Below are 23,759 nucleotides of genomic sequence, written 5' to 3'. Positions count from 1 at the left end.
ATGTAGCCGCCACTGCCCACGTACTTCTATGCGTCCTTTACGTTGGCATGGATGTTAAGCAATGCATTCACTAGAGGGCAGTTCAGAATCAAAAGAGTTGTCAACGGCAAACGACGATGGTGGAGGAGGTAGTGAGGATGAACTAATACTGACAACGTTAAGGCTCCGTCCGTATCTATCCGTACTTAACATTGAGCCTAAATAAATCGAATGGGTTAAAGTCAAGTAGGGAAATGTAGAAATTTGATGGACCTCAGTAAAATATAATATAATTAATAATTTAATTATAATAAATTTAATAATCATTTCTGAATGCTGAGATAATGCAAGCTCTGTGTAAACATGACCCTTCCAGCCAATGAAGATCGACCCAATATACCAGATATCCAGAATCACACATCAGTCAACCCCTAATATTTAAAGCCACTGACTGAAGCCACTGAACAAAGCCCTGTGTGTCATCCGCGCTGCTGCGGCTGCCTTTGTGGTTTAGGGTTGTTTACAGCAGAACAGAACCATCACGCTAAGTATTAGAGTAAATATCTCGGAGCAGCGAGTGTTTTGGTGCTCATTGTGAAGCAGCCCTTTGTCGTTGTGTGGTGATTTACGGCGCTGGTGCTGGGCAGACTCGTCATTGTTTACAACAATTTACAACAGCTTCTCTGCCGTTTGCTGGAGCTCAGACGCCTTGGGTGAGAGTTAAGGAGAGGTATGTAATGGGCCGGCTATTGTGGAGACAATAACCACAGCGTTTTGCTTTGTAATGTTTTGTCTTCTAGATCCCATCAAGACGGCGCAAGGCTCCCTGTCCCTCAAGGCGTACAGGTTAACACCCAAACTGATGGATATCTATAAAGAAAAAGACTTCTCTCCAGAGGGGTAGGCAACACACACACACACAAATCTGTGCGCAATATTAATAGAACCATTTTAAGACATTTCTTAAAAGTTCATAAAAGCAAATCTCAGTTGTGCAGAAAAACAATTGCAGGAATATACAGAATAAGGGCTGGATTCACCAAAGTGTTTTAAAGCTTCACTCACTTGAAGAAAGTTCAGATAAATTATTCTTCAAAAATCTCAAATAAAGAAGAGCTCAAATCGGTATCATGATTGAACATTTATACCTTGGTTAGAATTGATGAATAGTTATATAGGATGCTGAAGTTGGCTCAGTGTTCTTGGGCTATCTCCATGTTGCTACTATGTCTGAGACTGGACGAGCAGGCATGGGACTGCAGTCACAGTAGTATGTTTTTAAGGGGACAGTGTATGAACACATAGTAGAGAAAGTATTGACCGAAGTAACTAATAATAGTCATGATTGCGTCAATTAGAGGTTCTGAATGGCTTTTGGTTCATTTCCAATTAATCAGCAAGCCCTAATTTAAAATTTAAGATCGCTATTTCTCAAAAATCTTAATTTTCTCCATTTTTATATTTCTCATGTATTTTCTTTTAAGAAATATTCTTAATCCATGCTTTTTTCAATGGTTTTCAAGGATGATGGCAGTTCTTCCACTTCCTCCAATGTAACTTCTAGAACTAGTCTAATTTTTGATTCTGGTTTTGGCTTTATTTTACATCTAATCAATTCTGTAAAAAAATAAATAAATAAATTTTAAAAGTTTGTTTATTTATATATATATATATATATATATATATATATATATATATATATATATATATATATATATATATGTGTATATGTATATATATATATATGTATATGTATATGTATATATATATATATATATATGTATATGTGTATATATATATATATATATATATATGTATATGTGTATATGTATATATATATATATATATATATATGTATATGTATATATGTATATGTATATATATATGTATATATATGTAAATAATCTGTAAATAATGTTATTGCTTTTTTTTTTTTTTTACTTCTATTATATATATTGTGTATATAGTGGTAATTTATCTACGTTTTTGCATCTGAGTGTCTTACTATCCCTTTTCTGCTGTGACACTGAGAATTCCCACACTGTGGGACTAAAAAAGGATTATCTTATATATATATATATATATATATATATATATATATATATATATATATATATATATATATATATATAATTTTTTTTTTTTTTTTTTTTTTTATAATACAAGTGATTAGCTGTAGTTAATGGAAAATAGAAAATGTCACGTTTATGGCAAGTTTTATAAAATGCAGAATAAAAGACAACGCTACAAATGGCTACATAAGAAAATCTTAAACATCTTAGGAAAATAATTAATGCTTATTTAATAAATTCTTTATTTTTTCAAGAACTGCATTGCGTGTATCTTGAGTCATCTTAATTTTTTTTCTTTTGGGAATCCAGTTCTAGGACTAAATTACATGTCACAAATATATTGCTACCGGTTGTGACTGATATATGTGATGTCGTTCTGTGGTTAAAGATCAACCTGCATAATTCTGGACCAAAATGATTTGGTCGATACCTTCTTCTAAATCACAGGTCGAAGTGTGTAGGCGTGGCTTAAACCAGGAATGAATTTGAGGTGCTGGAATGGGCTTTTTTTTTTTTTTTTTTACTGCCTGCATGGATTTTTCCACTAATCAATAGCATCAATAAGCAGTGTAATTTCCAGTGCCCTGAAAAAAGTATTTGCTCCCCCTTTTTTGCATATTTGTCACACTAAATGGATTGACATCCTCATACAAAATGTATTAGAAGTCAGGTGGGCTATGAGGGGACATACAGCAGTGTTTCAGTGATTAATCAGTTAGTATGAAGGAATACATTTTGCCTCTAAGCTTAGTCACTGGTGTTGGATAACTTGGGTCAGCCACATAGAGATTCAGGAGATTCCAGAGTTTTATTGTCATTTAGAACAGAGTTGGAAACTTTATTCCCCCCCAAAAAAATTATATATTTAGATATATATCTAAATCATTTTCTCTTAATATTTTCTCTTAATGGTCTCTATTTTTATATTTCACAAATCCTGAACATCTTAAATATTTTCTTAATCTTACAGCGGCCTCACACCGGTCTGTAAGAGTTCAGAAGGCCGACCTCTAAAGCAATCAAATGATCAGCTGAAAAAGCTGAATTACAGAATTAATGTCTAATTCAACAACATAGTAAAACTAGACCTAATTTAAGCTATAGGTCAGAACAATAAAATGATTAAATAAATGTGTATGTATATATGTATGTGTATATGTATGTATACATATAAACATATAAACGCACACCCATATATAAACAATATATATAAAGGTTTTTATTTATTTGTGTGTATATAGGTTTATATATAAGGTTGTTGACATAGCTAGATTAGTACTGCTAACATTGCTGTAGGTATCGTGCAAAGAACATAGTCATAAAGTGCCCTGTGCGTTGGAGGGCTTTCCAGTCCTGAGTCTGGACTCATTTCCAGCCAAATCTGGTCAGTTTGTTGGTTAAATAATGAAGACTGCATTTACTTTTTCACTCAGGGCCAGCTGGTGTTGGATATCTATCCTTTTTTCTTCAGCAAAAAACAAAACCCTTTCCTTCCTTTAGCAGCAACAGCTGCAGCCAAATGTTCCCTGTAACTGGAGATCAGTCTTCGACATCGCTGTGGAGGAATTCTGGACCACTCGTCTTTGCAGAATTGCTTTAATTCAGCCGCATGAGAGGGCTTTTGAGCATGTTTTGCTCGTTTAGGGACCTGCCGCAGCATTTCAGTGGTGTTTAATTGATCCCAGTGTTCAACTGCAGTTGTGGTGTGAAGTTTACAAACAGTGGCCGTAGTGAGCTTTCAATAATTCAGTGGTTTCTTTCTGGCCTATTAGTAGAAAAACAAGAATTCTGTCTTGGATCAGGGTCAGAATTGTTGAATTGTATTGGCAGGATCAAAAATATACGGACACCCACTTCAGTCTAGCTATTAACAAGGCCTCTTGTTCATAGACTTCCTGCTAGTGATCATGATGGACTACAGCTGGTAGCTTCTCTGTGCCCACATTAGAAGGGTTTGTTCTGCAGCACTTGACCAAGACACAGTACAGTGGGAAAGTCCAAGGATCTCAGTGTAGATGATGGTAGTCAGAAATATCTTATAGATATTACTTAATAACTGCTTAATAACTGATTCCAATACCATCAAGGTATAGGTTACTGGGAGGTACAGCCACTTTGCCAGGTTTAGGATGAAGACTCGCCCTCCTGTCACCCTCCTCTAAGAGAGGAAACTGGTTCAGATGGTCAGTTATAACCCAAGAACCACCAAAGCACACCAGCGTTATCGTCTACAGTCAAGTGAGTTTTACATCGCCATGGACTGAGACTGTAGGGGTGTATGCTGTAACTGCTTGGGAAGTGAAATCGAGGTGCAGCAGTCCAGCCATACTTCCTAAACTAAACAGATAAAAAAAAGATGCAGGTTCTACACTGCCCTCTGATGGAGTAAAGAGTTCAGACCTCTCAGCATTCTTCAATATGAAACGATATGATATGAGCGATAAGCTAATTTGAATATTCTAATAACTCAAAATTCAGACTAACCATTAATGTAATTTAATACCTAATTACAGAAGTCCATTCATTTAATTAAGTTATTTACTGTCTACCTATATAATTATGAAATTGTCCCAAACTCCGTCCCAATGACCAGTTTTCTCAAACCACCGGCTTGTCCTAGTCAGTTCTGCTGCCTGCTTCGTTAGCAGCCCCAAACAGTCCAGTGTCTGACCCCCTGCTGAGGCAGGCATCAGAAGCAACTTAAAAAATAATAATAATAATGACGTTGCAGCAGTCTTGGAGGGATTAGTCATCAGTCTGAGTCGAGCAACAACACGCGTACGAAGTTTACGACTTTCCCCCTGCCTCGCCGGCAGATGGTAATTGCTTTTAAATTGCGGGGAGAAGCGTAATATGACAACGTAACAGCAAAGGAGTGACAGCTCAGAAATCAAAAAAAAAAAAAAAACTGGGCTGCATATAAACAGCAGCCTTTCCTGCACCGAGCTGAAAGTGCTGACGGAATAGGCAGTAGGTACAGCGGATTCTCCCATAAATATTAAAGCCACTCCACTGGACGCTTTTGACCTTGATCTTCCTGGGTCCCGGTGCCCTGTGCTGAATATGATATTTGGTATCACTGTGCCACACTCGCCGGCAAGTAGACCAGACCGGCTCTGTGTACGAGCAGGCTCAGAAATTGAGAGGTTATTGATTGCGGAATGCAATGAGCACCGTGCAGCCCTGTGAATAAAAATGGGATCGGAGGACGTCGGCAAGATGAACAAACACAGTACGACACGCAGTCCTAGGTAGGTCTCGTTGTGCAGGCCTAGTTTTACATCAGTGTTTTTGTTAGAGGTGCGCGATTGGTATCGACCAGAATTGGAGTCACAGGCGACACTAAGCTGATTTATGCAGCCCATTTCAGTCGATGAGTTGCAGTTTTATGACGGGCATAATGTGAGTCACAGAAATGGATGTATGGTGGTGTTCGCATGAAGCCCCGCTCTTCTGCAGTCGCCTTATAGGCAGCCTGAGTCTCGTCAACAAAGCTGATGATGGAAAACCGTCGTTGACAAAGCGCTCCCCCTTTACTTTTGAGAAATTTGCTTTGGAAAGGCCATTTTTATCTAATTCTTCTGAAAATATGATCAAATAAGAGCATTTATATAATCTATATTATTAATATCATTTTGATATACTTTCCTGGAATGATTTATAAATCTCAGAAATGCACATCGTCCACAGTAGCACCTGCCGGCTGCTTACCCACCAGCATCTTATTGGATTTTTTTGTCGTTCCACCTTAAGAAGTGCAGTACATTTTAGAAGGCCCTACAGGCACTTAAGGTGGAGCCAAAAATTCAAATAAGAAGCTCCCAAATAAGGAGACTTGAGCTGTATGAATTATTCAGCAACACACGGTCTCTGACCTTATCTCAAGGTGTGTTTTGAAAGCACAGGAGAGTTCAGGTTCTGTTGTAGAAGACCATTGATGCATGGACTTCAACTGCACGTGCCCATGTCTCCCCGGAAAATAAGAGTCCAGTTTAATCCAGCTCCCGATGAGACGTTTGGCTGACCACTGTCTTCTGCTGTAAACACTGCACTAGTAGAACTTGTCCGGAGACGAGCAGCAGACAGGCTGTACAGCACAGCTGCTGCTGCTATATTATATTAGCTATTAGTTAATGCACTGTTAGGCAGAGCAACCATTATATACCGTTGTATATATCAATCTTTCCATATTTTATAAATATATATGGCAAAGTGAATGTATGAGGGTGGAAATACCTCTCAAACCCGGCAGCTTCAGTTAATGTTAATGCGCATTAATACATAGACATTTAGCAGAACCAATAAATAGCTGCAATAGACTGTATGACCCAATCAGCTCCTTGGGCCCACTTGGCACTCCCCCCAGCCACGATATACTACCAGCAGTAGATATTTGTGTCCCCAGTGTCCTCTTTTTTTTTCTGGTCACTTAAGCATTGGATCACGTTTTTAAGATCAGCACACAGGGGGTATACGAGGAGGGGGGGGGGGGGGGGGGGGGGATTTTTCGGGGCTTCAGTGTTTAAGGCCTGCCAAAGGTCTATTAAGCTAAACCAGTGTAACCAGTACATAATTAAAGCTCTGTAGAATCAAGACGCTAACACATCAAATCTGAAAATGTGCTTCATTGCCGTCCTCATGCTTTGTCATTTCCAGGCTGAAGAAGGCGAACCTTGGCTTCGAGCTCATGTTTGAGGAGGTGCCCATTGTCATCAAAAACTCACACCTGCTGAACGTTCTGATGTGGGAGCTGGAGGACAAGAGCACAGTGTCCGACAAGCATGAGCTACTCAGTCTGTCAAGCAGGTCAGAATCACCATTTTACACTTATTTTCAGCTCTAGGACTGGGGCTGGGGCTGGGGTTGGGGGTAAGGCAGGGGTCTTCCTTCAATCTTCTTAGATAATGCTTATCATCTGTCACATTTACTTGATTAAGCTGAATTACTTAATGAATACGCTGTTCTGAGACGGTCACATCCATTCGCCTACTGCCGTCTGTAGAGAAAGGAGCACCTCTATTCATATGCGCTTTTATGATGAAGTTGCTGTCAGAACAAAACACCTCTTATTTATCTAACACTGAATAAGAGAGCGAACTTTCTAAAATATGCATGCTATTATAAAATTTGCATCTACTTGATTGTTTCAAAGGTTTTGTCTGGTATTAAGTTATTAAAAAAAAGATCACCAAGAATGTCAGGTGGTGCACTCATGCAATAATTACGAATGCGATATTTGTAATTACATTTACATTTACATAATTACCAACTTATATCTGATCCTTTCGCATTAATAATCACCACACAAGTGCAGAATTGAAGTATATTATTTCTTATTTTTTATGCCCATCTGATTTAAATTTGTATAAAAAAAATATTAAACTTAAATTATTAAACTATAAACTTACATTTATCCATTTGACCTTGCACCCTATAGAACATAGCCCTTATATATCGTCGCTGTTCAATAAAAACATAGATGGCAAACAGTTCTTGACTTTCAATGGAAGTCAATGTAAGAGTTGAATAAAAGTAATTTAGAGCATTTTTGTTGATCCATTCATCCAGAATTATTTACACATTGTACAGAGCAGATACAGGGTTCAAACCATGGAGAAAACCAAAAATGAGCATGCATGGTTTTCATTGGACAGCAGTGATATTCTCGTCATACCCATCAAAAACCTGTGAAAAAGGGCACATTTTTATTTATTTATGAAGTAATGTTAACAAATTTCCATATCGTTACACCATAAGTCTTATTTCATTGTCCAGAATTACAGTACTATATGCATACACACACACACACACACACACAATATTATATATATATATATATATATATATATATATATATATATATATATATATATATATATTATATATATATATATATTATATATATACAATACTTACAATTACCATAGTAACAGAAGCCATATCCTTCCTGAGTGTTAAACTATTTTCAGAATTTGAGGGAAATTTCAGTGAGTGCCCTATAAAACAAATACGTTCTGATGAAAATAATTACCGTAATTTCTGTTTGGCCTAGTAAATGTTACATTTATAATTTTGGATTTTAAGGGAAGATTATTTCTATTATAAAACCATCTTTTACAACATTAATCCAGTCTCCCCTCTGTGGTGGATTTGGTTGATAGCAGTTTCTAGTTAATGCCTTTTTACTTGTTGCTAGCAGTACTATAAATAGATATTCCCTTGAAGGAAAGATGGCACATTATATAATTTGTAATCATTTTTAAAATACTAATTAAAATCTAAATTTTTAAAATAAACATTTGAAATATGTTCATTGTCATGATGTTGATAGGCATGATGTACTTCACCAGTTCCGCACTCACTGTGGTGATTATTAATGCGAAAGGATCAGAAATTCTATCAAACCTTAAATTTCTTGTCCTGAAATGTGTTTGTTTATCCAGTAAACGATTCCGTGAGTCAACTTTCCCCAGAAATAAGTAGTCCTACTGAATTAGTCCTCTAAGGAACACAGTGGCAGTGTTTGTCAGGAGGAGGACTGCAGCAATACTGTCATGGTGGGATATAATGGGCAAACTTAGGTTTGAGTCAAGTGTGAGCGTGACATTCTTTATCTATATCAGCATGACACGAAGGTTGGACTCGCCACTTTAGGAGGCTCTGAGATGGTGCCAGTATGAACTATTTCAATGTAATCGTTATTCAGCTGGAAAAGAGGGAAAAATGCAAATTGACAGAACCGCATAGTCAGTGAATGGGTCAAAAAGCTTAAATGAATACATGGGTGTGTGGATGATAACTCCATCGATGGCTCCATGGACAGCCCTAGCTAGGTGAGGCGCTTACGGGCAGAATGAATGTGGCCCAAAAATAGAACCTTGAGGTACACTGCTGACAGAGTTATACGTCTTTGAAGCGGAGTTGCCTAAAAGGAGCGAAACGCGTCGAACCCTGGGAACGTATGTCCACAAACTATTTGGGGCAGTGCCAGAGAGACCAACGCAACCCAGTTTTCAAAACTGATGTTTTAGTGTCGAGTCAAAAGCGGCACATGAATCTAGAATAATGCGAAAAAGCCATGATGTTTATTTCAAATGTTTATTTCCGTGCAGCAGACAGGAACATCATTTGAAACGATAAACAGGAAATGTACTGCTCAAATTAGAGTGGCTAAGCAGATAGATATGATTTTACTTGTTGCACAGCTGGCAAGCTGGTTGCACACTTCTAGAATGGACAATTTGCGAGGCTAATTGTGGATTGAGCATGATTTACCCCACACAAGTAATGTAACTGTGTAAAAAACACAGCCTTTTCCCTCCTAAGTCAGGCTTTCATTTGTAATTCAGAGCATTCTCCGACCTGGTGCGTCTAATAAGCCTGCTCATAGAATTTCACCGCCTCCCCATTGTCAGGTAGATAATGATAATGTATTCAGGGTGTAATTTCACTCTTGCTGTGTACAGCGATGCCCTTTTCCTTTCTAGGCAAATACCAAGAGGTCCAGGGGGCATACGTGCCAGTCCAAAAAACACCAAGGCTGAAAGCATGTAAATGGGGACTGTTAGTGTGTTTAGTCGGAAAGAGGGTGACCTGTGGCTGAGAACGGCCACATCTCCACGATTTTTGAGAAAAGGCGCCTTGAACAGGAAGGAAACTGATGCTCTTTTTTCTTTTCTTTTTTAAACCCTCTTTATGAATGCCTCCTAAAAGCAGATTTCTGATAGAAGCTGATATGTGACATTTTGAAGAACTGATGGCTGAGGAACCGAGCCATAGGCTGGTTGGAGGTCTTAGATGTTCTTTGCTGCTCTGAGAATGCCTTGAGCTTTGAACCACTCAATCAGCCAGTAGTTCTTATCGGCGGGATCTTAATTTTGTCTGCTGGGGTTTTTAATTGAAGAGAATATGCCGTGCAGCAATGATGTGTGGATGTTCAGTGGACCGTTTATGAGGCTCGCTTGCTTTGGCTAAACTGGGTGTCAATCTGCAACCATAGTAACCATCTGGAGAAGAGCCTGCAGCTGCTGATGGATCGCGTGGACGACATGAGCCAAGACATCGTCAAGTTCAACACCTACTGCCGCAACAACAGCAAGCAGCAGCAGCAGAAGCACCAGGTATCCCCTTTCTCCTTCTTTCGGCACCTGGGATGGGGATGGGATGGGAGGGGGTGGGGGGGCTTTTTCTGTTTCCACACTTCCACACACTTAGTGGGTGGAGTAAGATTTGACATATAGCAAAATAAAGGCTTTAGATATGGATGTTCTCCCCCACCCTGCATGTAGTTATCCAGAGAAATCGTTCCCCCTGTCGATTTAGTGTGTCACTCTCTGCAAGCCACTTTGTCACAGTAGCTGGTCTGAAAACTGCTGTGTCATTTTTTGCTTGTGCTCTTGGACAGAGAGGCTGAGAATTCAAAAAATTTACTATATTGAGCCGTCAGTCTGTCTCTCTCCGTCCCGTCCCCTGCCTTGCTTTCTGTTCTCACGGTGCATTCTCTGCTAATTGCTGTGTCATTTCAGTTGGCCTTTAGGCTAAGATGCTAAATAACATTATTTATTGTCTGTAAGCCTGTCTCTCTCTCCCAGGCCGCCATTATATACACACACACACTCTCTCTCTCTCACACTCTGCCCCTTTCCCTCATTACGTCATTCTTTGTCACAGTTTATTCCCTGCAAACTGCTGTGTCATTTTAACAACTGTTCTTGCTGCATAGGTTGGAACGTCCACATATTTGTCCCAAGTTACTAGAAGTGCACAGGCTGGTCAAAAAAAAAAAAAAAATGACATTATCCAATTTCACAACAGTACACCGCTGGGGAGTGCTACACTGTGAGATATTGGCACTAATGTGTGCTGATCTATTCAGCCTTTGGCCTCATGCCTACGACCACAGCACACCAGTGCCAATATCTCACAGTACAGCACGACCTCAAGTGTATTATAGCAATTATAGCACAGTTTTATTACTAATATTTATTACAGCTGGAGTAGACAATGAAAACTGATGAACAAGGTTTATTTATACTCCGTCAACCTCTCTGCTAACATCTCCAGACTTCACCTTCAGTGTAGGAGCGACGTAAATCCAGGTTTTCAGAAGATTTTACATTAGCCTACAGTAGAGCTGGGCGATATTTTATCGTATTGTGATAAATCTTAACGTGATAACAAAAAGCTTTTCTAAGCATATGGAGGAGACTGTTAGTGCTTAATAAACACTGATCAGCTGCAGGTTTCATTACTAACAGTGTGATTAGACTGGGTTAATAAGATGAAGAGCAGCAGATGTTGAGTATAAATCACTGTATTCCGCACAGGAGAGGATCTGAATAGTAGTTTACAAGAATCTGCTGCTACTGATGTTTTTAGTCTGTAATTACATGAATTGTGATAAATATCGTGTATTAGTATTGCGATATAGTATTTTTACCACATCGCCCAGCCCCAGTCCTACGAATTCTCTCATTGCGGCTAATGTCTTTATAAAAACTGGAGGAAGAATCCTACAGATCATGCAGCTCTGTTCTCCGCCTCATTAGATTCCCCTCACTACATATGAATAATGCTACGTATGAATAAGCAGCACATCTTACCTAAACCCTGTGGCTGTATGGTTTCTAGTAACACACAGATCTGATTGGATTGTATTGACCGATACTCAGCATAAAGGTGCTCTGCTCAGATTCGGAGGACGTCCCGAACTACAACGTCCAGCAGTCTAGTGTCTTATAAACTGTCTCATTACAGGTATTATTCTCAAAAAGAATCTACAGGCTGTCTTATCTGCTGAAGCTAGCATTGGCTCCCCAAACTTTTGCATCATTTTTATTTTCTATTTTTTCATTCAGATGTGAAGACTTTTCCAGCCATTTCCAGAACAGTGTTGGTCTTAACACTTGAGGTTACCTCTTGTCATTTCCAGTGTCAACAAATGTTGTAATTTGGCTTATTTGGGATTTTACCCATGACTGTGTAATCCTAATCCTAATCAGTATGGTCATCTGTACACGACTGAATATTGAGCACGGTAACTCCAGCATTACGGGTTGTAATGGAGAACGTTTGAGGGTTGCAGCCTCATGACATTGTTATTCTTGTAGTTCATCTGGTGCATTAGGAGTTTTAATGTATCTGTAAATTATTTATCCCTCAATCAGTCTACGTCCTTCGTGTCTACGGTAGAGGAGGCCAGCCCATGGACAGTTAGCTGCCTTTCGCAAGGACGCCTTATTTTCTCTCCGTTCAGAATCAAAATTTCCTCCCTTTTGTTCACGCTGACAATACGGCTATAAAAAAACCTTGACATTTACACAAGCTTTTGGCCTGCTGGCAGTTTGGAGATATCAGTTCTAGGAACTATCTAGGGAGGGTAGTAGTAGTGGTGGGGTGGGGGCTGCCATGCACAACTATGAGGAGGAAGCAATGGCAGATATCAGAAATACATTCCTGCCAAGTCATCTGTTTGACCAGGTGTGAACTTCGCCTTGCGAGGACAGCGCCGTCTCCAATGCGGAACTTGAAAAGCCTCTGGGGTTTTTTAATCGGATCAAGGTCAACAAGGTTTTTTGTCAGTGCGTCTGAAATATGCTGCTCCATGAATATGGTTGAGGAAAGTTAGCTTAGCGACTGTAATGTCAAGAGGACGTCGATTTTATATTCTCTCTTCAACAGACAGAAGAGTATTGACTGGAATCCTGAGACGTCGTCATCGGAGAATGAGGAAAACTTTAAGCTTCGTAGCCTCCTATAGCTGTCAGCTAGGGGTGCTTATATAACGAGAGCCAAAGAGCCACAAAGCTTCTCTCCATTTAAAGAGCAGCCGAACACAATGGGGAATTCACACGGGGTGTAATGATAAAGCGATCGCTTGCTCTGCTGCCATTGTTCCATACACCCTGTCCTGTACACCACTTAGCTCAGTATCTGCCGCAGTACACCTACGCCATACGACATTCCACTTGAAATTACCCGACTGCCTGAGCTGTTTTGTCTGTTTATTAGACTATTAGCCACAGTGTTTTGGCTGGTGGGCAAAAGGCCTTTGAAAGAGATTTAAGGGTCTGCTTCAAACGCAGCAGCAAACGAGGCCTGGCCTTGGCAGTGGCCGCATTCAGGTCGCCACAAAGGCCCTTATATCAAGCACGCCGAAAATCCTCAGTAATTACCTCCGGCATCAATCACTCCCCTCCTCCTCCGGCCACCGCCTCTTGCGCCGGTCCCCCCCTCCCCGGCGGACCATACACGCCACATCAATCACCATTTAAGATCAAACCGCGCTGACGCGTTGTGGGCAGTATGCGCTCCTAAATCATATCCACCAATTTGAACAGAAATGAGCAGTATCCTCAGCGGTGATATTGCAGGCTGCACCGGCAGAACCCGGGAATGAAGTCTCCTTTTCTTTCCTGGTGGTGGTGGTTTATTATAGGAGCTACTGAAAGTCAGTTATCGCCAGCGGTTACAAAAGTGTGGTGTTCACTGCAACAAGCTGTTATACTACTTTGTTTAAAGGTGTCCTGGAAAGTTGAAATGGTTTAATAGTTAGTTCGGTTCATGAACGTGACAAACCGTGAACCTCAAACACTGTTCTCTCCTCCTTATAGCTTTTTACAACTGTTGTCACAAAGCAGCAAAAAAGAAATAACGTAAGACATGAAGGATCAGAGACCCCCAGTAAGCAGCCAACAGCGACAGTGGCAAGGAAAAACTCCCTCAGAGTTTGAGAAAGAAACCTTTGGAGGAACCAAGACTCACAAGGGGGACCCGACCCGTCCTCCTCTGATCAGAACTATTTATTAATTATTGATAAAAATGACCAAACCAGATACAGCAGATAGTTAATAGTGGTGATATTATATAATAGTGGCAGATAGTTAAGAGTCCATTTAGGTTTGAACATGGTCATTAAACAGGTAGCAGTGGTAGGAGGGTGTGCCGCTGGTCTGCTATGGGTGGTGGTGGGTGGGGGGCCTGCTGGTTGTACTGGTAGGTGGCAGCTGGTCTGACGCAGGTAGAGGGGACCTCAGCGGGCAATCTTCCAGCAGGTCGGGCTGGGTGGCCATTTACTCAGAGAAGCTAAAAAGAGAGTAATTAATGTAATTAAAATAGAGCTCCAAAACATGCACCAATTCTGGGGTTTTAAAATTGGCCTAACAGTCTGGACTGTGCACCTACCAACAGTACACTTTGCTGAGCAGATACTAGGTGGGCAGCAGCACATCTGAGTAAAACTTGAGAATAATTATTTAAAACTTAATAAAAATGATTTAAAATTACTTAAAAATTATTTACAACAGTAACAGGGTGGTAAACAGGCTTGCTAAACCTTATCCAGCTCAAACTTAAACATTTACTTATAAATACTCTATAAATGCGTTCTATGACCCCTTTAGGTCATAACAGTATAATATCTAGTAATACTGTATCTGATCTAACAAATAAAACACACTTCACATTATATAACTGAATTTGCAAGTATGTAGTTATGATAAAAATTTTCAGATGATGTTTATGCTGAGTTTGTTGTAGTATGTCAAAACTGCCGGGAGTGTGAAAACACGTTTCACAGATCATACAGGGGTTTTAAAAATAAAAAAAATCCTGCCTGTTATATTTTGAGGGATAAAGAGGATGGAAAGTGGTTGTATAAACATGAATTATGACTGTCTGCAAATGTCAAGTGGGCTTAAAAGTGAGGGAAAAAGACAACGGAGTGTCTCATAAGGGCCCTTTAAATAGTATAGCAAAGTGACACTTACTTCTGACCTTTAAGGGTGCTTGTATCTACAGTCTGGGTTAATGGGAAGGAAAGTCATGTTTATCTTTTTGCGATTAACAATCTGACTATACAAGATGAAAATGAAAATCATTACCTTACTAATTATTAGGTGTGTGGAGATACAATATGTAGCATTGCTTTACAGTGTATTATAATTTACCACACTGCATATTAGCTTGTGACTAGAGTGTTACATCGGGACACTTTCAAGCACAGTGTTTTAGTTATCGTACATTAATATGTATAGCATTGAACTCTTTACTAAACACCAAGCTAAAAACATCAGTCAGCTTCCCTCCTTCAGCCACTCCTCATTTCTGCTGTATTGAAAAATGGGAAATTGAAAAACAGAATCTGTTATTTATAGAAGGAATTTTACTTGAGGAGAGCAACACATGTATGACATGTAACACAAAGACTGTTAACAACTATTAAGAGAGAAAAATAAGCAGTAAATAGAATAAAGAATAATAATTAAGGTACTAAAAGTAATAATGTCATTTATGTCAAAATTGAAAAAAAGAACATTTTTCACCACAGTATCAAATCAGATGTTGAATTTTGTGAATCTTTACACCCCTACTGATAATCAGATATTATCTCATATATTATAAAACTAAAATTTCATATATTTGTATTTATTTTGTTACTTTTCAAAAATGCTGGTTGCCTTTTATTAAATTATTTTAAACATAACCTTTAGTCGTTGTACGTTAGTAGTAAAATGAGAAGGTTTATGATGATGGCAACATCTCATAGGTTGGATTTATAGTAACATTCTAATCAGAATAAGACAAAAAAAAGCCCCAAATCTTGTAAAACTCTGGGTATTTTTAAAGTACTGGGTGTATTTGTTGGTGCTAAAAGCAAAGCTAAGATGTACTATGCTATGCTACGCCGTTCAGTTCACTTTCTGTAAGCTGTCTTGGTGCTGTAAGCCAGCCAATAAAAGCAGAGCTTATCGCTCCTTTATAAAAGGAAAATCAGCGCGTTTCATTCTAAAGCTATATGACAGGGTGGTAAATAGGCATTACTAGTACAACTCCCATCACAACTGAGCTTCTCAGTGTTAAGAAAAGCCACATGGTGTCCGAACCCTTTAACAGCCTTCCTGCCAAACTAAAGCGAAGACTGGCTCTCTGCTACCCAGCGTCTGTCATATTTTAATTTAATTTCAATTACGTGTCAGATTAAAAGCGTTCAGTAAGTGCGGAGCAGAGTAATTGATGCTTCAATAGACTGTGACACTTAAAACATGACAGCAGCCTTTTGGGTCTCATTGGACAACTTTAACGTATTAACGTCGAGTGTCAATGAATGCAGTGACTGACCTTTATGTGTATCTCGAAGCTATATGATAATTCTGCCCGTGCCTTAAACCGCCATATGAGCTGTGAGAGCGAACGGGCTGCTCTGGTTTGCAAGCAGTGGTTGAATTGTGACGTGGGATAGAGGGTCCAAACAAACAGGGAGACTGGGGAGGTTGGTTGTGAATCAGGGGTGTGCTCACGTTTTTACGGAAAGGCCTCTGTATTGGGATTAATGTTCTGCCATTTACTAAATACAGTGGTCAAACGGGGTGTTTGGCATTTTAACCAGCAGCGTATTCCCTTTAATAAAACCATCTGCAGGAATGATCATTTTCCACAGTTAGAACCTCAGACAGTTCAGTCCGTTTTATTTCTGTAGCGCTTTTCACAAAGCAGATTCACAGAGGACCGGGTCTGAGCCTCCTTTGACACTGTCCACTTCCCTGCTTACATCCCCAGACTGGTCTGCCTCATCATACACTCCTGCTTTACTCATTTACACACACAGCACATCACTGCTCTACGTATTTATTCCATTGTACTGTTCGTATTGTAACTAGGTTTGGACCTTAATCACCCGGCCTTCTTGCACATATTTATATATTTCTGTATTATTGCCATTATATAGTCCTTGCACTGTTGTATTACATCCTACCTATTCTGCACCAAACACTTACTAATCCAGGGTTATACAGTACAACGAAACACCGTTAGGCTAACAACAGAGAGAATGAATTGAGAACATTTAAGAAAGCCAAAGGTGACAGTGACCAGGAAAACCTCCTTGAGAGGAACCAAGACTCAAAAAGGAGAACCCATCCTCCTCTAGTAGACATGTGATAGCACCTGAACAAGAATAAAATTGACAAAGAAATAGTGGAATGAGAGCTGTGGCAAAAGCGACATCAAGCCATAAGTGATGTGAAATGTGAACGTCCGTGCAGGTAAACAGAAGGTCATCAGTCTCCCACCAATTCAGCTTAGGCCTATCTAAACGTATCTTAGTTGAGAGGTACTGCCTTTTTTTATTTTTCTCAAATTTCCCTTTGAAATTCACTGTGTTGGAGTTTCATAATTAATAACAATATTTCAGTTATGTTCATCAGTGCAGTTCACAATATATCCAGTAGGTGATGTATTAATAGTGCTAATAGTGAGGGCTAATAGGGATGCTGCGAATTACCTGTTGTAGTCCCTAATCGTTAGCCCAGTCTGTGGGAGATCACTGGTTCCATCTCCAGTGATGCTACAGCCCAGTTTATGCAAATGTGAGTGTTAACAGTTGACGCCATACAAAAGTTTGCCTGTTACCAGCCACCTTCCTGTGTTAAGCCTCACAATTTATTTCTCCAGTCAACAGTTATTCTAGACAGTAATCAGCAAAATACACTGTCCAGATATTTGTGGACACTTCGAATTAATGCCATTCTGCTACTTTAAGTTGCACCCATTGCTGACACAGATGTACAAACACACACACAGCGTTCCTGGTCCCTGTAGACAAGTACTGTCAATACAGTAGGACTCCCTGGTGCAGTTAAACATGGACCTATTGGCTAATTCAAAGTGTGGACTAGAGGGCTATAAAGCTCCGCAGCTGTGGAGCAGTGGAAGAGCTGTGCTCTCTGGAATGAGGTTTGGTGCTCTATCCAATACTTTTGTAATGAGTTTGGTCGTTGAGGATGATAAGGTGGGGTGGGGGATCATCATCATCCAATATCCTGACCACAGTAATGCAATCAAATCCTCACTGCAATGCTCCTCCAAAATCTAGTAGAAAGCCTTCTTCCCTGGACAGTAGACACAGTTACTCCAACAAAAGCAGGATCAACTCGTTTTAATACCCTTGATTTCAAAACGAATGAGGATGAACGAGCAAGTGTCCCAATACTTTTGTCCATATAGTGTAGCTAGCAGATGGGAGCTGATACAAAACACCAACCATAAGATGTTGGTGGTTAGTGCGTAAATCTCTAGTATAGATGGCATCACAGTGTAGATAATAGACCTCAGAAGTGCTTTTGCGGAACATCACCGCCAATGGGATGGAAGAGGGGATGGGAGTTTAATAAGGGGGCTGCTTTTTGTCCAGATGGTCTCAGAATTAGTAGCTGAGCAGGGGTAGCCTGTATTCCTCTCTGTTCGCCTGGCCCGTCTCACTCCATTATATTGTTGCAGCTCCTTCTCCTCCTCACTCAGGCAGATCTCAGTTGTTGGAGCAGACAGAGCAGCTGAGAAGGATTCCCCACAAAGCTTTACTGCCTGTTGCTGGTGTCTTTCACAATTTCATTGATTTCTCTCTCTGTTGCCTCTTCCTTTCTTCCACAATCTCGATCCCTCTCCCTCTCTCTTGCTTTCTTGCCTTTTCTCTCTGTTGTTGTTCTCCCTCCCTCCCTCCTTCCCTACCTATCTTTCTCAACCCACTCCTCACCCTCTTGTTTTCCCTCTCCGCAGTATCTGCAGCGGCGGCAGCAGGAGAATGCCCAGCGGCAGAGTCGTGGTGAACCACCGTTGCCGGAGGAAGACATCAGCAAGATGTTCAAGCCTCCGCTGCCTCCTCCACGCATGGACACACTTCTCATCGCAGGTGCCTGAGGGGGCCATCTCGGCCATTCAACTCCAATTAAGCCCCTTTTATTCACTCATACTCGATTGATTTCCCCATCTGCGTGGATCTAGCAGGGTGATTAGGAAAAAGGATAGGTTTCCACGTTGAGAAGTGGACAACAGGACCGGGATTACAATCCTTTAGTCTTTATTTAAGCCAGTATGCAGCCGAAGATGTACATCAGTGCATTTATATACTCCTAGTAGTCAAACTATTGCAGTGGATCATAAACCCGGTCCTCAGGGGACCCCCCCAAACAGTCCTGATTTTTGCTTCAGATAAGCTCACATGTAAGGATAGAGCAAAAACCCAGACTGCCAGGGGTCCCTGAGGACTGCTTTGAGAACCACTGAACTAAAGGACTGTCGGAGCAGCAGACAAGGTCCAGGGATACATGATTGCCCGGTAGTATATTATTTATGGTTCAATCCGGTGTGAACAAACTGTGTGCTGCTCAGTGTAGGTGAGCTTGTTTGCAATGGGGGTTGTTTTTGGATGTCCGTACAAGCCAAGCCTCTAAATAGCTTGAGGTCAGGTGGCGATTGCGTTCGTATTGCTGTGCCTGCTGCTTTTCCACCAGGACGCAGTTGCACGTTTCAGTCAGTCTCAACTTCGGCCCCCTTGACTCGGAGCTGTGAAATTTGCATGAATTAAAAAGGGGCCTCTTGACGAATAGCTTTGCTTTGACCTACAATGCCTGACATTCTGTTTTGCTATGTTGAGAGAAAACACCTAAACGCCTCAAAAAGCTTAAACCCAGCGTCTGTGAACTAATACAGAAGCACATAGCTAAAGATAAGACGCTAAGCCCAAACAAGTAACACTTAGACAGGATTGCAAGGAACGACCACACAAGTAAAATGCTTCACAGGTTGTAAACACCTTACTAATCCAGTAGCTTAGGGGAAAAACAAAATACTAAGTAAGTATTGATTGAGAGAATATGGGAGTTGAAATCTGGCTGGATGTTTTTCTAACTAAACTCTTGAGAATGGAAATGTAAACTGCTGCACCGTTCATTTATATATATATATATATATATATATATATATATATATATATTTTAAAAGTGCCTGGCCCCCTTTAGTTGCCGCTTGCAGCTATATATATATATATATATATTGTTCTTGAGGGATTTGATCCTTGGATTCCAATTCAGATGGCAATTTCTGGCAGAGCCACTTTACTGTACTGTCTTTCCTTGGGGAAGTTCCAATGGAGTCTTGATTGAATGTCCTCCAATTATACACACAAACCCCTCTTCTGAAAATGACATTGCAGACTTAGCGAATCATTTCGCTGCGATTTACATATGTATGTATGCTTTCTTTCCCCTCACAAGGACAAATCAACAACTACTGTCAGAACGTGAAGGAGTTCACCTCGCAGAACCTCGGCAAGCTGTTCATGGCGGAAGCTCTACAGGAGAACAGCGGCTGAAGTGCAGCCGGAGGAGCGAAGGCTCAATTACAGCACGCCCTGATGAGTGTACACTGCCAAACCTAACGCCTTGCCTAATCTCCCAAGTGCAAATTAAGGCACATTCACAATGACCTTGAAGGAGAGGCGGTAACTATTGTCTGTTATTGATACGTTGGTAATAAAACGTGTGCATCTCATTGCTGCTCGGTCTTCTGTGTTTCCTTATGGAGGTGCCTCTCCATCTGCTCAGGTGTATCTGCCAGGGGCCTCAGGTCTTTGAGAAACAGTTGTTTCGTTCCATTGTTTCCTAAGCATCTGTTTTTTTAGGAGGTGGGGGGTTCCTATGCTGCTGAAACGTGAGCTACAGCTGCACCGTCTTGGAGCAGAGGGTTATATTAGACGAAGCTTCCACAGCAATATTAAACCGTGCACTCTATTAAATCAAGGACAAGCTGTTCATGAATCAGAGTTTGATTGGAAATTAGCTTCGAACATGACATATAACCAAAGTCCCTGAATTTCCCAAGCCGTGATGATAATAAAGCAACAGTTCACACAAGCCTGGACCCCCTGCTCATGCCTCCACACTGTGCCACTGCTGGCCGGACTGTTCCCTTATCAGCACTTCCAATTGAACCTGTCAAATCAGTTTTAATCACAAACGATTATGTCCTCTGCCTTTGGTGGCCGACATGCTTCTAATCGCTGTTTTACACCATGTCAGCAGCTGCCCGTGTTCCAGGAACTGTGGCTCGCAGGAAATCGCTTCCATACAGGGAGCGGAAACCAAAACTGCAGCCATACAGTGTTTTTCATGCGAGTATTGGGGAAAACTGTAACCAGGCTCGAGTTTCCCAGTGAAATAAAGGGCTATTATTTCAGTAATGTTCCATACAGTGCAAATATTACAGTTTTCACTCAGGAAAAGCAAAGTTATGTAGCTATTTTTGACAACAGTCCATGAAAAAAAAAAAATCCTAATTTTCTAATCCCAGATAGCCCTCGCGCATTAAATATCGTCTTCGGTGTGGAATCGTCTTCGGTGACTCAGAGGCTTTTGTGAAGTCACCTCTCGCAGGGAAGGAGGATTAATTATGAGCGCTCGTGAGATCTGTGACAACCAGGGGAAAGGGAGCTTGACTCATCGACTCTGAAATGCAGGCCTTGTTCATAACGGACATGCCTCGGGATGACTGATGAGGTGTATGCTATGTCACTGCGTGTGTGCGTCAGATATTTCATATACAGCATTAATGGACTTACTGGACATTTATTTATATATATATATATATATATATATATATATATATATGAAGCTGGATATCTGGAGCTGGACATTCCGTATAGATCCGTGGGCGGCTCAGGGTGAAGCAGATTGATGAATGCTGACATGGGCCAAAATCAGCCTGGCTGAAAGTAGAAATTAATAACCTACTCATAGGGGGGATAGTAGTGTTTTAGAATGATGAAGCCATCACAGTTGTGAAAAAACACACACACATGGTTGTGCAGTGACCCAAAAATGTATTGCCAGTTTATTAGGTACATGTGCTGAACAGCAAGAACTGATGAACTGGCCTGGGAAGACGCGCCGCAAGATGCTGGACGTGTCGTATCAAGCAGAATTGATTGCAATGCGCAAAGGTTGCAAATTGCCTGGCTGTGTACGGTCTTGCTGTGAGCAGCCTTTCTGTCTCTTTCTGAAGATGCTCGATAGGGTTGAATCCATGGACTGTGAAGGCCACAGAAGCAGTGAAAACTCCGTCATTTGGAATCAACCATTCAGTACTGCGTTCCCTGGGATTTGGTGTATTAGCATGCTAGGAGTGTCGGTGTGATTGTGGATAAACTAGCCATGAAGAGAGGAAGACTGCGGCGCTGTGCAGATATGCTGTGCTTTTCTTATGTTCTTCAGTAGACGTCAGATATGAGGCACGGTCATCTTTACATTTACATTTATGGCATTTAGCTGACGCTCTTATCCATAGCGACTTACAAGGTTACTCAAATTACAGAGGTGGGCCAATGTAGTATTAGGAGTCTTGCCCAAGGACTCTTATTGGTGTAGCACAGCATAGTCACCCAGACCGGGAATCGAACCCCAGTCTCTCACATGGTGTGGTAGCTCAGTGGCAGGTAGTGGTGTTCTCTGTTGCGCCACACCAACCATCTTCCACAACTGGCCTTGGACTGTTGGTGTGATTCTCGTCATCGTCATCAGTTGATGAGTTTTATTTAGTTAAGCACTGGAATGGGGAAAGAAAGTTGCTGGTGCTCGCATCTCCCAAACATCTGTTGTTCTGGGCCGTCCTTGTCGGCAAGCCTGTTCACTTGCCTGTAAGAATTTTGGGCAGTCACACAAGACCAGGCTCCCATCTCTATGAATGGGGGGAAGCACACAAGCGTCCGGCTTGATAATGCCCAATAATGGCTTGTTCTGGCCACTGCACTTCTCTGCTTCGGGGGGAGGGGCTTTCCCTACTTGCTGGTTGGGACTCATTCAGGGTCTCCATGTTAGTGTGAAAAACAAAAAACTTCTAGGAAAAAAACTTCTTTTGTCTATTGTAGACCAGCTTGTGGATCAGAACCATTCCCATCACGTTTGAATGGTTGGAGTCTACCTAATAACTTGGCAACTCTGTGTACCTCAGGTTCCTAAGTTAGCCCCCTTCCAAGAGGAACTGTTGGCTTTCATGCACGTCCTTGGCATTCTCTCAGGCAAATTCATGAGGAACCACCTGGGGTACCTTTCCAGGAGCATTGAAGAAGTTCCACACATGCTGAAGTTACCCTGTTACCTTGTTGGCAGCTAAAAATTCAGAGAACTTGCTGAGGAAGAGATATCAAAGATATTTGGTAGATTTCAAGTAATTTGTGTAGATTTAAACATGCCTTTATCCAGCTATGGCACAGGATTCTCAGCAGCGACGTGCCTCCAGTCCAGATTCTGGAGTGCCAGCCCCCCTGCTGAGTTTAGATCCAATCTAACAAGTCTTGCTCTGCTATTCCGATGAACCTGAATACCTTGATGAGTTGGAGCAGGTGTGTTCCACCTGCAGGGCTGGGACTAGACTCAGCAGGAGGCAGTCTCTCCAAGAAATGAGGTGTCTGGTACCAGTGCTTGCTGCTTATCCAGAAGATTTGATTTTGGTGGCTTGGTTGTCTGTGTCTGCAAAGTCCGACGTCCGTTTTTCAGGCTTCTGCACTTACAGATCATTCCGTTTCTACACTCGTAGTTCAGGGACGCCCAAGCGACCAATAAGATCAACAAACAGTGAAACTCGCAAGTCTGCTCTACTCAGCGTTTCTGTGGTCGTGTCAAAACTGGTCTGCACCAGACCATCAGGGAACGTCACCCAAGGCTAGAGATGGCATCAAACCTATCCAAGCCCAGCTGATCCTGTATGTTTCCGCCATACATGCATACCTTGCCATTAATTCAATTCATCCATTCATCATTCCTCAAGACCTGTGGATGATCCCACTGGAAGCAGCCCTCAATGCATACATAGACCTAGTGTCCTTGATCAGCAGCTCAGCCTTGAGCCCCCTGTATCTGCCCTCCTGTGTCTTATTTGCTG

The 23,759-nt window shown here is 41.1% G+C and overlaps 2 protein-coding genes across 2 annotated transcripts in view; one reads left to right on the top strand and one right to left on the bottom strand.

The window, feature by feature from the left end:
* Positions 1-20,375, top strand: part of eif3ha (eukaryotic translation initiation factor 3, subunit H, a) — a 79,445-nt gene extending 59,070 nt beyond the window's left edge. Inside the window, exons 4-8 of the mRNA XM_072659459.1 lie at positions 780-879; positions 6,708-6,857; positions 10,051-10,171; positions 18,603-18,735; positions 20,099-20,375. Of these exons, the coding sequence (XP_072515560.1) occupies positions 780-879; positions 6,708-6,857; positions 10,051-10,171; positions 18,603-18,735; positions 20,099-20,196 (602 nt within the window). The 3' untranslated portion in view covers positions 20,197-20,375. The remainder of the gene's footprint in view (positions 1-779; positions 880-6,707; positions 6,858-10,050; positions 10,172-18,602; positions 18,736-20,098) is intronic.
* tap1 (transporter 1, ATP-binding cassette, sub-family B (MDR/TAP)) overlaps positions 1-23,759 on the bottom strand; it is a 433,854-nt gene that overhangs the window by 280,663 nt on the left and 129,432 nt on the right. The window lies entirely within an intron of this gene.

The sequence above is a fragment of the Salminus brasiliensis genome, chromosome 1, assembly GCF_030463535.1.
Source record: "Salminus brasiliensis chromosome 1, fSalBra1.hap2, whole genome shotgun sequence".
Classification (NCBI taxonomy): Eukaryota; Metazoa; Chordata; class Actinopteri; order Characiformes; family Bryconidae; genus Salminus; species Salminus brasiliensis.
This window is presented reverse-complemented; position numbering and strand designations above follow the sequence as displayed.